Here is a 16,471-nt window from a genome sequence, read left to right on the forward strand (position 1 = left end):
ACTGACTTCTCCCTCTTCAATCCGCCCTCGTCCTCCCGACATATTAATTTTCTTTCCTCTCTCCTCCTCCCTCTCTCTCTATCTCTCATCATTAATTATTACTATTAGTTACGACAGGGAAGAGCTGGTCGAGTCTAAGAATCTCTCATCCTAACTATTGAGAAAAAAGAAGAGAAGAGAGAATAGCCAATCACCGGCGAAAGGAGCCCCACGTCATCTCACCCTCGCCCAACATGCCACCAGCCGAAGACGAACGCGGTCATGATCTCGAGGCCCAGAAAAACCCCTTGATGAAGGATACCGACGAAGACGACGAAGATGTCATCGAGAAGAGTACATCTCAACAGGCCTCCTCGGTCGCTCCTGCTCAGGACGGGGCTGTCAAGTCCTCTAGTGGCGGTTCATCAGGTTTCATAGCGTGGACGATTGTCAATACCCTCGCTACGATCGGAATTGTATGCAATCCCTCAAAATTCAAATCCAAGAATATCATCCTACCCCTGAATCCCGCTTCTCGCTTTGTGGTTTCACAATCTTAAAATTTCATCGAACGTCAACAATCACTTTAAATAAACGTGGAATGTTGATGGTCGATGATCAAAGCGTGATGACGGAGAGGATGGCGACAATGATGATAATCTTAAAGGACAATAAAAAGAAAAAAGTATAGCTAACCACGCCCAAAAATTCGCAGGTCTTCACCAACAAAGCCATCTTTGACGATCCGTCGTTCAAGAAGATGCAGACTTCCTTTGCAGCTTTCCATTTCTTGTGCACGACCCTCACACTTTTCGTAATTTCCCGCCCAATGTTCGGGTTTTTCGTACCCCGCCGAGCCGGTTTCCTCGAAATTGCCCCTCTATCCTTCGCAATGTGCTTGAACGTCATCCTTCCAAACCTCTCGCTCGCATACTCCAGCGTCACTTTCTACCAAATCGCCCGTATCTTGCTCACTCCGTTTGTCGCGTTGATCAACTATGTTTTTTACCATGTGGGTATCCCGCGAAACGCGGTTTTGGCATTGATTCCGGTTTGCTTCGGTGTTGGTATCGTCTCTTACTATGATACCCTTCCGGATCCGAGTAAGCCAACCCAGGTCACTTCAACTGCCGGTGTCGTCTTCGCTTTCTCCGGCGTGGTCGCCAGCAGCTTGTACACCGTCTGGATCGGAACCTACCATCGCAAGTTGAACATGAGCTCCATGCAGTTGCTTTTCAATCAGGCTCCTGTGTCTAGCTTTTTACTCCTCTACTTTATCCCATTCTGCGATACCTTCCCTGTCTGGACCGGAGTTCACCTTAATAAGTACCTTTTGATTTTGTTGAGCGGTGGATTCGCTAGTTTGATCAATGTGAGTATCTAATTTTCACTGCCACCACAGCCCCAGCTATTTGTTTGAAATGGAGCTAATTTGATAATAGTTGAGTCAATTCTTCATTATTGCCGGTGCTGGAGCTGTCAGCAGCACAGTCGTTGGACACGCAAAGACCTGCTCGATCGTCATGCTCGGATGGATGGTTTCTGGACGTGCAGTTACCGACAAGAGCTTGTTGGGTATCTTCATGGCCATTGGTGGTATTGTCACGTAAGTTTCTTCCCGGCAATCGCACTCTCGTGAGGGCCGAACATCGACTAATCGAACTAATTTTTTTAGTTATTCCATCACCATACTCAAGTCCAGGAAGCCGTAATTTGACGCGTTCAGCTTTTAATAAGATTTCATCTTTCAGGAATGCGACAGTACCGAAAAAGTTCTTTCTTAACGTGCTAGGCCATTTAATAGCCTGATTATTCCTACTCCTCTTTTTTATCCTTTCTAGATAGGAGGTTGATTTCCTTTATTCTTCTTCTTTCTACCTCCCGAATTTTTGTTCTCCTTGACTTTTTTCACTACGGGAAAATTGAGCGGGCTGCGGTAAGCTTTGTAATCTATACTACTTGGGTTTATAGACTTTGCTTCTGCTGCGATGGTTTATCCTTTTTCGTTTTCTTCAGAAGGATGGGATTGTTTTTTATTTTATTTTATGAAGATGGGGTTTTTGGGAACTTTATGCGCCAGCAAGGAATTAGGTGGACTTTAATCTGAGCGGGACCTGGACAAGCGACGAAAGGGCTGGGAAGAAGATCAGGAAAGAGGAGACATGGGGTTTTTGAATGTGTAGGCCTACAGAGGCAGGGTGCTTAGCCTGGCTTGACTTGATTTATTAACGGGGTTTTTCATCTGGCGTTTTTTTACATGTCTTTCATGTATATCTTTAATTCCTTTTATGCCAATGCTCTTTTTTGAACGCCTGAATGGCATGTTAGACTCCAATCTTGGTGACACGATGACGGATTGTAGCGATTTAAGCTTTGGAGGTCCCCCTTGGAGGGTATTACGTATGCTCGGTTTGGTGGAAAGTCTATCTTTCCCCTGTGGATCCACTGTCTGTTACAGAAAGCGCTGGTATTGTTGGTATCGCATGGTCTGTTCAGGTCCATTGCCCAAATGGGTTCAGAAGACGTATTCGTGATACCCTAAGATGGTGGTAGTGGAGCAGACAGATATCCACCGCCTTTCTCTGGGCACCACGTTCGTGTGACAAGGGCCTCTTGGGAGAGATTCTTGCGAAGCTCGAGACCGGGATCAGGTCTGGTCTCTCCGTCGTGTAACCATCTTGGCGATCCTAATACAGAAATGCAACATAATCAACACGATATCGGGGATAAGGAGCTCGGGGATTAGGATTAATTGTCTTTTTTTTATAACTTAATTAATTGTGATCGAGAAATATTCAGGATTATTTTGAGATGTAGAGATAGAGTGGAGGTGCTTGGTTTCTGGGTCCGTTTAGAAGGAATGATAGTATTTGATTGAGATATTGGTAAGGTTACCGTAGTATCAGTTCGAGGAGGAGTTTATATCTGCTGTACTAGTTTTGAAGAGTTTAAGGAATTGTTTTTCAAGTTTTAAGACGTTTTAGACAGAATTTAAGGCCTCTTTATTGCGTAGGAAGGTAAAGGAAAGTGAATTCTCCGTAGAAAGCTATCTGTCCCCTCTAGACTCCGACCTCAACCCCCTCCCCTCCCCCCTCCCTACGGAGTACCTGATTCGATATTTCTAGAATAGGATACTTCTTCAGGATCCGGGGTAGTGCATGCGTGGGGTACCGTGCATTTACCTCATTACTAGAGTATGTACCTGGCCTCCCTATCGTGCATGACGTCTGTCTTACCAGTCTCGGGCCTTCCCGCTCCGTGTCCGATATTGCTTTGCAGGTCTTCCCTCCCCCTCCCTCCCACCCTCTTTGGGAATTCCGCAATCTTTCAATTATTTTTTCCCTCGCCAGCTATCCGTCTACAAACATGTCCCCTTCCTCTTCCCCTGCCTCTTCCTTTCTCTCTTCACCTTCGTCTTCGCCTTCACTTCACCTCCACCTTCCTCTCTCTTTTCGTCTTCACCTTATCCTCTCACTTCGTTTTCCTCTTCTTTATATTCGTCTTCACCCTCCTCTCTTTCTCTCTTCATCCTCCTCCTCTCCCTCACCACACCATCTACCATCATTCATCAGAACTCAAGAAACGGAAATGTTGGTCCCACGCTACCTTCCTAATGGCAGTCATAGTCGACGGACCTCCTCTTTATCCTTCATGAGCTATAAACCCCTCCGGGGGGTTTTCACCCTATATTACGCGTCTCTGAGAAGCTAGTTGAGAGGCCATTTGTTCAAGACCACGGATGACCGCCCACAAAAAAAAAAAAAAACGGCAAGATACCTCCCAGTTTCTTCACAAAGACCTCCGGGTCTTGTCCTCGAAGAGCTATACACCCCTCCGGGGGATGCTCAAACCAACTACGCGTATCTGTGAAGCTGGTCTTTTGTTTTCTCCCTCCTTATTTTTTCTTCTAAAAATCTTCAACTTCTCCCACCACCGTCGGGTATGCTCCTTCCTTACTATGCCACCACCCTCACAGACCTCCGGGTCTTCCTCCTTAGGAGCTATATACCCCTCCGGGGGATGCTCCAGCTAGTCACTACTGCACGCGTTGTGGGAACTTTCTCTTTCATTTCTTTTTTTTTTTGAAAGTCAAAACCTCGACTTCCGCCTTAAGGCATCCCACCTCCCCAACCTACCACCACCCACCTTCAAGAGCCTCAGCAACAGGGGTGTCGTTAACATTCCTGATCTGATTAGGGGGTGGGGGCGGGCATGGTATTGGGATCTTGAAATGCTCCTGCCCTCAGTTGCCCCCATCCCCCTGATCGATCAAAGATACGGCCCGATAACGAAGAGTATCGATCACAGTGGGCCCCCCTACGGAAGTATAGTACACCCACTATCCCGCTGGGGATGGCGACTTTCGCCTCCCCTTTTTCATTTCCCCCCCGGGGGAAATGAGGTTGACGAGAAGCCCGAGGAGGTGGTTTTCGGTGACATCGAATATTGTCACTACCGTGAAAACGTCCCCGGCAACTATATTCTTCTCCTTCGACACCTTCTGGGTACTACTGCCAGGGTCATGAGGAGGGCCCTTGGCAGATTGGGGTTTGCATCCGTGGCAATGAGAGGGCTCGAAGCTATGGATATTAATACTGTTTCGGTAAGTGGTTCTAGTATAAATTTATTTATTAGAGTCAATTCATTTCTAACTATTACTTGAATTGTCAGGCCCCATATACATTGGCAACATGACCTCGCGCAGACCATAAGGAATATGACGAGCCTGCCCATTACCAAATTTACTTTACACCGCACTCTCCTCCTCGATGTTGGCTCTGGGCGTCTGGCGCCGGATGATCCATCATAAGATCATGCCTCGCCCTTCACCTTTTCAATATATATTTCCCGACAAAACGAAGCTTTCGTTCTTTACTTCATGGGTATTGAAATGAATTCCTCGAACCCGTCTTCTACACCCTCGTATTTGTTTTCCTTCGATATTGCGGGCCGGGAACAATTTGGCGGCAAAGCGTCCCTTCCCATCCCAAAGAAACTCTGGGGCTCACTACAAAAATACCACAAAATATGGTACGATGGTATACAACCTTTCCTGACATTTTCTTTATGGGCCTGTTCTAACTTCTTTCTCCTCGATCATAAGCTGCAGCTCATATATTTTACTACCTCCACCTTCCGGCTCAATACTATTGGCCCCCGCTGGAAATGATGAAGAATGGCTTCGAGACTACCAGAGACGGTAACACCACCCCGAAAAACGAATTGGTACAAACCCCCTGCTCCAGGTCTCGTCTGATACCTGGCCACCCCGCTCGGCCTGACAGCCGGTGGGAAATGCGCTTGCCCTGAGTGCATGACGCCAGGAAAGAATTGGAAGAGAGCACCGGGCGCCTCTGCAGACGGCCTCTATGGCCGGTTGGGGGAGGGGGCGAAGAACACTGCGGTATAGACGGAAGCCATAACCAGATTACCGGGCCTGGGGAGGTTGGGTTGGTGTTTTGGTTTCAGTGGGGTCCGCCCCACTGAAAAAGAGCTCGGTAGTGTCGGTGGAGGAGGGAAGTGGAGGGGGTTAACACGGGGTCCGCCCCAGTTATACCCAGGGGAAGGGGGGGTGTGGGGTCCGCCCCATTTATGAAACTCTTCGAGCCTCGGTGAGTAAGAGAAAGAGACTATCTTAATAATTTTCTATAATCCCGTTCACTAACGCGAGTTATTGAAAGAACAGGGCATGCTTGCAGCAGAGATCCTCTCTGGAATTGATGCCAAAGAGGATTCTCACCATGCGCTGTCGTGATTGTCACGGGATGGTGGTATCTCGTCTAGTCTGGCCTTGTCCGCTTGGTATATTTTTTTTTGAAAAAGGATATACCCAGTGTGACAGGTTGCTGGACTAATGAGAGGGCCATCATATCGGGTGGCAATCTTTCTTTGACTTCGGAGTTGAGGGGCCCTGGAATTGCTGCCAAAGAAGATTCTCACTGTGCACTACCCTGGCTGTCGCGAAATGATGGCTTCTCGTATAGTCTGGCCTTGTCCGCTTGGTATATTTTTTAAAGAAAAGATACACCCAGCGTGATAAGTGCTAGATTTATGAGGAGGCTATCATTATCCCGGGGGGCAACTTTCTTCTTTGGTAGTAATTGCTCGCTCGCAGTTAGTCTTCTTTCGACTTCAAGAATGAGCCTAGACCCTGGAATTGCCACCAAAGAAGATTCTCACCGTGCATTGTCGTGGCTGTCATCAGAAAATGGCTTTTCACATAGTCTAACCTTGTCCGCTTGGTATATTTTTTTGAAAAAGATATACCTAGCGTGATAAGTCGCCAGATTTATGAGGAGGTCATCGTCCAGGACAGCCTTTTGCTCGTATTCCCTGGCGGGGAGCGACTTCTTCCTCGCGTTTAACCTTTCTTTGACTTCAGCAGATGAGGGGTGGGCTGTGGCGGATAAGCTTCTAAAACGTACGGGGTCCGCCTCAGGTATCTTCAGTTTGAAGTCGATTCCGGGAGCAACTGCTCCCTCGCAACCTTTCTTTGACTTTGGCAGATGAGGGGGCCAGGGGACAAGCTTTTGCTCGTATTATCCGACGAGAAGCAACTATTCGCAACCTTTCTTTGACTTCAACAGATGGTTATAACATTAGGGGTGGTGGAGATAACACATACGGGGTCCGCCTCAGTTATCCCCAGTTATGAACCGACGCGAGGAGCCACGCTATTGTTCCTTCGCAACCTATCTTTGACTTCGGCAGATGGCTAAGGGGTGGTGGGGAATAAGAATTACGGGGTCTGCCTCACTTGTTCTCATTTAATTTGGAGACTGCTGCTGTCGTGGCTGTCGCTAGAAGATGGCTTTTCACATAGTCTAGCCTTGTCCGCTTAGTATATTTTTTTTTGAAAAAAGATATATCCAAGTGTGATAAGTTGTCGGACTATGAGAAGGTCATCGTACCAGGGCAGCCTTTACGTACTCGCTTGGGGTCCGCCCCATACATCAAAAGTCTTGAACACGGATGAGGCCACCAGCCCATGAATGGTCGAGGGCCATCGTATCAGGACGATGGACAACCTTTCGCTCGTATTTTCCGGCGAGGAGCGACTGTTTCCTCACAACCTTTCTTCCACTTCAACAATTAATGCGGTGGTGATGGAGGATAACATCTACGGGGTCCGCCCCAGTTATCCTCGGTTTTGAACCGACCCGAGGACCTACTTTTCCTTCTCATGCTCAACTATTCTTTGATTTCGACGGATGGTTAGGGGTTGGTGGGGTCCGCCCCAGCTGTTCTCAGACGGAAGTCGACGCGGGGTCCGCCCCAGATATGCCCTCCGGCCCATAAATGGTCGGGGGCCGTCGTATCAGGATAATGGACAACCATTTTCTCGCATTATCCAACGAGGAGCGATTGTGCTCCGCAACCGTCTTTGGACTTTAGCAACTGGAGGGGGTGTGGGGTTCGCCTTAGTTATTCTGGGGTTTATGCGGGGTCCGCCCCATGTAAGACGTGCCCTCCGGCTCATAGATGGTCGGGGGCCGTCGTATCAAGATAATGGACAACCATTTGCCCATATTCTTCAGCGAGGAGTGACTGTACTTCACGACCTTTCTAGGAGTTCGATGGGTGGGGGGAGGGCATTGGGATCATGAGAGACGGAGCCTGCCAGTTACCTTGAGTTTCGGTACGGGGTCCGCCCCATGTACGATAGGCCCTCAGACCCATAGGTGGTTGAGGGTCGTCGTATCAGGACGATGAACAACCATTTGCTCGTATTATCCAACGGGGGGCGACTGTACTTCACAACCTTTCACTCTAATTATCCAGCGAGCCACAGGGTCTGCCCCATACATATGAGATCTCGAACGCGGATGGGTGGCTAGACAACTTATAAATATTCGAAAACGATCATACCACGACAATGGGCAACCTTATGCTCGCATTATACAGCAAGGAGCGACTGTATTTCACAATCATTTGATTGTTTGGCTACATTTTGGCGGATGGTGGATGTTCGTGGGGGATAAGGCGGGGTCCGCTCCATACATGGGGGGCTTTGAATACTAAGATGGGAAAAGGAAAGAGGAGGAGGGGGGTTATAAGAACTAGTGCGGGGTCCGCCCCATATGTTGATGACCTTGAACGGATGGCGAAGAAGAGGAGGAGGAGGAGGAGGAGGAGGGTTACAAAATTGGCACGGGGCCCGCCCCAGATATTGATAACTTCAAACGTGGACGGCGAGGAGGAGAAGGAGAAGAATAACGAGAGATAATACGGGGTCCGCCCCAGGTATAGATAACCTCGAATGCTGACGGAGGAGAGGAAGAGTGAGAAGGAAAGAATGATAAGAACTAGGTGGTGCGGGGTCCGCCCCAGCGGCTATTTAAAAAGCTCTGTATGTCCGAGGTGGTGGACTGGAAGTAGAAAGAGGAGGAAGGGGTCGGTCGATAACAATATTGACCACCCCATGGATAGAAGTCTATGGCGAGACGGAAGGAGGAAAACGGGGAAAGGGCCGGAGAAGAAGGGGGCCAAGGGATGGTCGGGTGGTTGAATGATATCAATGGCGAATGCCTTGATGGGGGAGTTATTTTTGGAATAGAATGGAAGAAGAATGGGGATGTGGTGGAAGCGGTGGAGATATTGGTGGTTAGGAGGGTATTCGAAAGGAGGAGAAGATGAATATTGATTCTGAGGACTGGGGAAGTTGGTTAATGCATCCTACAATTGCATAGTCTCGTTTCTATCCGGCTTCGCACCCTTCATTTCAAACACGACGAGACGCCTATGGCTCAACGAGGGAGCTGAGCAGCACGATGTTCGGGGGCCTACCACTCCAAAAGAGGGTTGGAAGGGCGCCCTGCTTGTGTTTTGCGTAGCATCCTTCAGAAATTCCATGGATCCGAAATTAATACTTTCTTATCTTGGGATCTGGAGGAAGGATGGGCCTGGTCTATAAGACCGGCCCTTGGTACCGGTCTGAACTATCGGTAATAATTTTGCCCTGCTTGCGCGGCAAGATTCCAAGAAAAAGGCCCCAGCTTCTAACGCAATTTTTGAAAGAAGGGAGGGATCCCGAAAGATCGGGAAGTAGCAATCAGTCGAGCAACGGCAGAACAACAGAAACCGCAATCATGGGCTCCGGCCCCGGGACGAACAACCCACGGCATCACTTCACACGGGACATCTTCAAGTTGTCCTTGGTCTTTTCTGGGGAAAGAATTTGGTTATATGTCCGATGTTGGGGCCCTTCATTCCCTGTTTATGCCTCGACATCATGGTGCAGGCGATTTAGAATATTCTCCACAAGGTCCGTATACCAATATAATCATTAAGAATCATTATCTAAATTCGTGGCTAACCTATGTTTTAAATACCAGATCATAATAATCATACACTGTCAATTCCACCTGTTAATTTCCTGTGGAAAAATGGGTTTCGACCAATAAGGCCAACTTGGGAACCGACTTCATCTCGGAGAGGAATATGAGGATCTTTTACATGGGAGTACAAGAGGTATTATACGAGTCCGGTTGCAGTGGCATTTCTGTTCACGATTCGCCTTGCATTTCATGGGTTCTTTAAATCGTATGTGTGTATTGACTCTTAATGTCTACCAGAACGAGCCCAAATTCTAGCTAAGGGGATTAGGAGGATTCGTGCTAACAAGTTACTTCTACGACTGCAGACGACGACTATATAGCCAGTGCCACCATGTGGCACCGCCATCGATAAAACTAGGCAATATCCCAAGGACACCTTACAATTACGAAGCCTACCCCAGAATAACCTCAAATACGACTGTCTGCCCCAGCAGCTCACATAGCCACCATGATATACCGGCTCCGCAACATTGGGCGATAGCTTAAAGCGTATTACCTTAAACTTATAAATTTACGCCCACTCTACAGTAACCCCAGAGATTAGGCCCCCGGGCCCTAGACATCATCAAGTGGAGCCCCGGCTTTTTCTTTGTTCATTCCTCGGCTAGAGCTACATTGGCTTTCAACTTATCTCTATCTTTTGGCCTGGGTATGTATAACCCGAAAACGTTTTCAAATCTATACGAGTGTGTACTAATTGCTTTCATTCGGCTTATGGTATAGCTTGCCGTATACTGCCGGCCGCCGGTTCTGACAGCCCATCACCCATAACTTTGGGCAATTGCCTTAAAGGGGCACCATCGTCGCAAACCAATTGCCTGTGTGCGGTGGGCTCCAAAGACTGAATGAAAACTCCTTTGCAAAACCCCGTTGATACGACCTGAGCAACTGTCTTTATAGCCCCCTAGCCGATTCTTGGGGGGGGGGGTTGGCCTGTCGTTTTCATTCTTTTTCTTGGTATGTATACATCATAAACATGCATCCAAGAAAAAAATGAGATGATTGATGAGGGTGCGGGGTGGGTGGGGAACCTATATTGTAGAGGCACGGCATCTTGGAAAACCATTGCATTGACGGGATCCAGATTCGAGGGACTGCTTTTCTAGCTCCCTTACGAAATGGGGGACTACTTCTTGTTTTTTTGCTCGTGGTATACGAGAATCCAGGAGAAAAATGAAATGATGTGTCGTGGGGTGTAACTCCACCGACGAAGTTTCTTGTCGGATTAATACTGAGCGGACCAGTGTCCGAGGATATGGCCGTCGTTGCATGTGGCCGGTCGATATGGCGTCGGATGAGAATTGCTGGGGCTCCGGCCTGACTTCAAATAGCGACGACGAAGAAACGGTGAAGGCCGGGCTCGATTTCGACTCGGAGTCTGAGGATTCAGGGTCGGGATCGGGCTCTGCACCCCAAGTGACAGCCAATTACCAAGAAGCTGCTCTCCAGTTTTGATCTTGATAGGATCCAGGAAAAAAATGAGATGATACGTGTGGGGGTGGGCTTGGTTGGTTAGTTTGATGTCCTGTGTGTAAATGGGAATTTATAATTAGCTTATGTATTAGATCAAGATCTAGAGATTCAAGAAGTTGATACTTCTGCACACAAGTGTATTTAAATTTCTGCCGACGTATTTTTTTAAGATCTTTTGACATGTTACCCTATCTAGAGTTTTATTCTCTTCATAGTATTCTTGTCTAAGCTTCTGCGTATGAAACAGCTATGAATCAGTTGAATAAGATAGATTCAAGACAGTATACCAAATATATCGAAAAAGAATATGTAGACTCCAAATTTCCTAAGCTATCCTGATCTCTGTGGATCTAACATATCCGAACGCCCTCCCTAATCCGACCCATTCCCGATATTGAAAACCATAACAAAATTCATGGAATGTCCCGTCTGAAAACATGCATTGCAATTGCTCTCAAGACTTCCAAAACCTATGAGGACATGCAATTATTGGAAAGACCGACGTGTTCCACCCTTTCTCCAAAAGGTTTCTCTCCAATATAAAACTTTCGACCGGAGATTTTCAATATCTGCCATACATTGAGCCGCCCGACCGCAAATATCTTGAGCCATAAGCTCCAATTCGATACACGCTGTTGGAAGAAGACTTGGGTCAAACCCAACGGCGTCGGCGTCGGCGTCGGCGGCATTCAACTCTTCATGGCCAAAGGAGAGTATCGATGAGTCTATACTTTCAATATCTCCAAGTTCTTCAAGTACCCCGGGGAGGGTTGGGCCCGGATCTTCAGGTTTCAAAGAAGTGGGTATGTACTCCATTCCCTCTTGAATTTCGGGTGGTTGGCGTTGACAACTTCGTTGATGACTTGTAATATTGTCATGTCTGGTGATTCTTCTGCCGCAGATGTCGCAAAAGAAGGCGCCCTGGCCATGGACGGTTTTATAGTGGTTCCCGTATGTCCTTCGGCTGGAGAATTCTGCGCCGCATTTGTCACAAGAGTAGGTTTTCCACCTGCGCCTTGGATGCTTGAATGGGACGTGATTGGATGAATTGGAAACCACTTAATTCAGAACCAAGGAATCATTTATAAAATATTAGCTAAATGGATTGGGTACTAAAATTGAGTCGTACTACTTAAATTTAATTAATTAAATGTATTCATACTAACATTCAGCGAGATGTTTTTTGTTATATGGGGAGCTCATGTCTATGGTTTCAAAAGTCTAAGTTAGCAGTTGCCGCACGATTGAGCTCGAGAACCATCTTTTTAGAATAGAACACGTGACCATGACCACGCCGCCAGCTACAGGCCAGTAAGGATACAGGCTGGCTTATGAAAATATTTGACATGTGCAAGCGATGGGGGAAGGAGCTCGTCTCATATGGCCATACTGGCGCAAAGATATAATAGCTTAATAAGCTGTTCCTTGATTTACTTTGGTGGGGTGGCAACGGCTGGTAGCGAAGGAATGCGTAGAAATAACCGATCGCGATCTATTAATATTGATCAATTGATCATGAGAATCAAGGAAAGACAATAACAGGGGCGGAAAGTTTATAAAATTTATATCTGGCAAAAATATTTTGCCTTCAAATTGAACCCCATAACCTGGTTTGCATAACTGTAAGGCGCCGACTAGGCTACGGGTATAGAGGCTTCAAGCGAATCAACCTATGCCTAAGCTCGATTATCGAATTTGGTGTACCTACATATGCCTCATGCATGCCGCAAAAATTTTTCTTCATTCTGTATGATATATCTATTTTTTTTAGTCAAAGCTTTTTGTAGCTGGTATGGATAGTTAGGCCTGATTCGATAGTCAAGCTGGTCTATCCCGTTTGGGCCGGTTTGTCCTCACTTTTGGCAATTTAAACCTATAGAACATGCCCTCGTGCTAGGCTAGCTAGCAACGAGTGACACCCCCTAGGAATAATGCAAAGGATTTTAGGAGAGGGAGGGGGGAGGGGGGGTGTAGAAGAGAAAAGAAAAGGGGAGGGGAACCTGGCATACAATGCAGTGCAATCAAATCAGCTGTCTACTGAGACTAGGTGATTTGTCGATCTAACCTGGAACGAGACCAATCTAACCCCCGATATCGTATGCTTCGCCCTGCAAGTACACCCACAATGCAGATTGTGCGACTATTTTCCGCGGGGCAATGTGATATATTCTTATATATCTATACGACCCTAGATATTTCCACGACCTGTGAGACATTCTTCGCAAAATATCCGAGTATATGCCGATATATAGATATTTCGAGTCGGTAAAGTCGGGATCTTCCGGGTGTTAATATGTAGAGGGTGGTGGCTTGCGGCAGCCACTCTCCAGCCATGATGCATGCATGATGGATCCTGTACAGCTGCTGGGATCTACATAATTCCTACGTGAAACATCTTGACCAATTAACTATCTACATATGTAGTATGAATTAATATTATATGTATATTCAGGAACCTCGCAATTGGAATGTTCTGGGGTTGAGTTGGCAGTTCATATGATAGTAGAGTAATTGATTGCAGCCTAGGCGCCTGCAGTGTCGACGATCTTGCAAGTTCATGATCCTCGTTTGAGACAAACTCTTTTGATTTTGCATTTTAGACGTTATAGGATAATATTGATATTATTCGCCGCGGGTTCAACAAGTGAATGACTATGATCAATCGCTTCACAATTCCCATACTAATGTAAGTATAAGTATAATCAATCAATTTTAGGCTGTGGTCCGCGAATTCGGTCTAGGGATATATTGTTCGCTATATTGTTTGGTCATAGTCTAGTTATCGAGATTCAACAATCTCAGGCCCTCTATAGGTTAGACAGGGCCTGAACGCCATGAACGAACGGCGGACGAGGCCGCGAGGTTTGAAGGTTCATGCTGATCAGGCCAGTTGTGACATAGTGCACGGAGCCTATAGTTGACGTGACCTACGGTGAAGATAACCGAGACTGAACATAGGCCTAAGAAGGCTGGATCGAACCGAAGCGCGAAGCTTCGAAGCCTGCATGTCGAAAAATTTCCCCCCCTAGTTTGAAAATATGTATGCAAGCACGATTTGACCTTCGTAAAAGTTGCATCGATGATCGACCAGGTAAGCTCGTTATGCAGCCTTGGGGAGAATCCTGACCCATAACGTTACGTTATTGTACCTACATGCCACCGGTGTGTCTGGTCTCGAGGCTAGGTGTATGTGTTGTTCAATCGCCAGATCGGACGAGAATCTTCGGACCAGTTTGGTTACGAGACTGCTCCAGACCTATGAACTCAAATAACTTGGAGAGAGGATGAAAAAAAAAAAAAAACTAGATAGAAAAACTCAGGCATTCAGGCAATTATTACCGAGATTTGTTTCAGTCGCCAACCCAGCTTGCTCTGCCACCTGTGCCACGTGAGCATTAACCTGCACGCAAGCTCCAATAAAAATGACACGATATCTGCATTGCAAGCCTACAGTAGCTCAAATTCAAATCCCACCAACAACCCTGTCTTGAAGCCTATCTACCAGATTGTCTGTAGAGTAAAATATAGATGGATCCTTCAGCGGGGTTTTTCCTTTTCTTTTTTAGCTTCTTTTAACGCCCTTGCAGGAGGCCCACATGCAGGACAGGAACCCCTCGATTCCTTTCCAAAGTTATGTATGTGCACCATATCGATAACTTGCATATATCCTCCAAATCCCATAACGAAGAAGCTACATATACACCTATCCGAAATGCAATGCATGTACATATATGCCGTTATCCCGATGACATCCAGCCTCGAATCCAGGCGCAGGATGACATCATAGATTGAACCACGAACCATAGATGCCATGCGTCAAGGAACTTAAACACTCGAATTCGAACTTACGTCTGATACTGCCTCATAATCCAAACCCATACGCCCGGGAAGCGGCGTTTCCCGATACCACCCCATTCTGGATTACTACGAACTTCCTGCCTCTCGTCCCTCTTTACTAGCAGGACACATACACAGGCGATCGCTGGTAGGCGGAATTTTTGAAGGTGGGAAGTTGCACTTTACTTGGCATTCGGTCCACTCGGTATGTGTTGTGTTGGAAATAGGATTGGGCAGTTGTCGATCAAGTCTTAACTAGCGCTGGTGGCTTGTGTTACACGAAAAAGATAGAGGGGGTATGGGGGAAAGGAATTAAATGCTCAAGTTTTGGAGCTGGTAAGCCTAGGTGGAATGCCACGGTGATTCTGGGAAGATTCGAAACCCAGATCGTTACGTATATAGGTAAGTACTCATATAATTGCCCAGATACCATAAACAAGGCCGAGCGTATGTACGAGAAAAGTTGGAAGGGACAGAAAGGAAGGAAAGAAAAGAGAGAGAGAAAAACGGAGACATCCCTCTTGACTGTCTCGCTCCCTTTCCAAAGCACAAAAATGTTTAATTAAAACTAAAGGTATGACTACTAGGTACATGTAAGTGCCTACATACATAGGGTAGGTATGGTAAGTATATACATGTACTATCCTCCACCTCAACCCATCCGAACACCTATTCCATAAATACTTTTTTACCTTTGAAATCATAAGCCATCCCTCAAAAAAAAAAAAGCCATGGCGTCGGCCGCCGCGCTAGAACGCTGCAATCCGCTGAATCGCTCACGAACGGTAAGAACCAAACACCAAAAAGAAATGGGACGGGAAAATAACGAGACAGAAAAGGAATGTTGCCCAAGGGCCTACTATATATTTCTAACTAACCTCTTGCTTAGTGGGGGCCTCCATTATTACCGTACTTTAAAAGCAGGAAGTTTTCTTTCCAATGAGAAGCCTCCCATTTCGCCTTGTCTAGCTGAGACTTGAGATTTGAAATCTCAAGCTGCCGTGAGTCTGAAGTAGCTGTGGGAGAGTCTGTGCCCCCACCGAGACTAATACCATCACCTGGATTAGACGGTTGGGAGATATGGGGCTGCCCTTGTAGTGATGTGCCATCCATCTTCCTCGATGACGATGTGGCGAGACCTACCCCGCCAGGACTATCGTGTAGGTTAATTTTTGGGAGAGACCGTATTGGTTCAGGCCGCACGTTGATGCTCCGCATGGATACCCGTGGGCCTTTTCCTTTCTTGCCACGATTGGTTTCCGGGGTAGCAACGGAACTATTAGGAGACCGCCGTTTACAAGTTCGTTTGTGGCTTTCGAGATTATCATATCTCGTTACTCTAGTATCACAATGATCGCATTTGAATGCCTTCAAATTGTGTGCGTCTTTCATATGATTCCCTAAGAGCCGCAGGCTAGGGAATCTAAGGTCGCATACGGGACAGCCGTGGATTTTGGGGCTGACACGCTTGCGTCTTTTGAGAGACACAGGGCCAGAGGGATTAGGTGGGCCTGCTTGGGGGCCGGCGGGTGTGATTTGAGGGCTGTCTTGTGAGTCGGGTTCGCGAATTGTTGCCATAAAAATTGTGAAGAAGTCAGGGCTATCGGAGTCGACAGGGAAGGCTGCAAGCTATAATCAGCTAGACCTTTGGAACAACACCTCAAGTGGGCATACTAACCCAAGTCGAGCTGGCTGGAAGGTTGGTTCACTGCAGACTGGGGTTGATCCACAATATTAATCGTGGAGTTCAAGGCTGAATCAAAGAAAGAGTTTATGTCTGCTGGTAGAGTAAGACTAGGGTTAGCAGGAGATACCCTGGACGAATAGTACTTGTATGAAATAGA

At 46.9% G+C, this 16,471-nt stretch overlaps 4 protein-coding genes across 4 annotated transcripts; 2 read left to right on the top strand and 2 right to left on the bottom strand.

The window, feature by feature from the left end:
• Positions 1-233: 233 nt before the first annotated feature.
• AOL_s00004g153 (uncharacterized protein) lies at positions 234-1,691 on the top strand (the record flags this gene model as incomplete). The annotated part of the gene is made up of 4 exons (XM_011118803.1): positions 234-455; positions 695-1,351; positions 1,422-1,585; positions 1,655-1,691. The coding sequence occupies 4 exons, from the start codon at positions 234-236 to the stop codon at positions 1,689-1,691; spliced, it is 1,080 nt and encodes a 359-aa protein (XP_011117105.1).
• A 2,519-nt stretch (positions 1,692-4,210) lies between these two features.
• On the top strand, positions 4,211-4,674 carry AOL_s00004g154 (uncharacterized protein; the record flags this gene model as incomplete). Its single annotated transcript, XM_011118804.1, has 2 exons — positions 4,211-4,582; positions 4,651-4,674. 2 exons carry the CDS (start codon positions 4,211-4,213, stop codon positions 4,672-4,674), a joined length of 396 nt encoding a protein of 131 aa, XP_011117106.1.
• Positions 4,675-11,276: 6,602 nt separating this feature from the next.
• Positions 11,277-11,606, bottom strand: AOL_s00004g155 (uncharacterized protein; the record flags this gene model as incomplete). Its single annotated transcript, XM_011118805.1, has 1 exon — positions 11,277-11,606. One exon carries the CDS (start codon positions 11,604-11,606, stop codon positions 11,277-11,279), a length of 330 nt encoding a protein of 109 aa, XP_011117107.1.
• Positions 11,607-15,512: 3,906 nt separating this feature from the next.
• AOL_s00004g156 (uncharacterized protein) lies at positions 15,513-16,205 on the bottom strand (the record flags this gene model as incomplete). Its single annotated transcript, XM_011118806.1, has 1 exon — positions 15,513-16,205. One exon carries the CDS (start codon positions 16,203-16,205, stop codon positions 15,513-15,515), a length of 693 nt encoding a protein of 230 aa, XP_011117108.1.
• Positions 16,206-16,471: the final 266 nt, after the last annotated feature.

The sequence above is a fragment of the Orbilia oligospora genome (genome assembly GCF_000225545.1).
Source record: "Orbilia oligospora ATCC 24927 unplaced genomic scaffold scaffold00004, whole genome shotgun sequence".
Lineage (NCBI taxonomy): Eukaryota > Fungi > Ascomycota > Orbiliomycetes > Orbiliales > Orbiliaceae > Orbilia > Orbilia oligospora.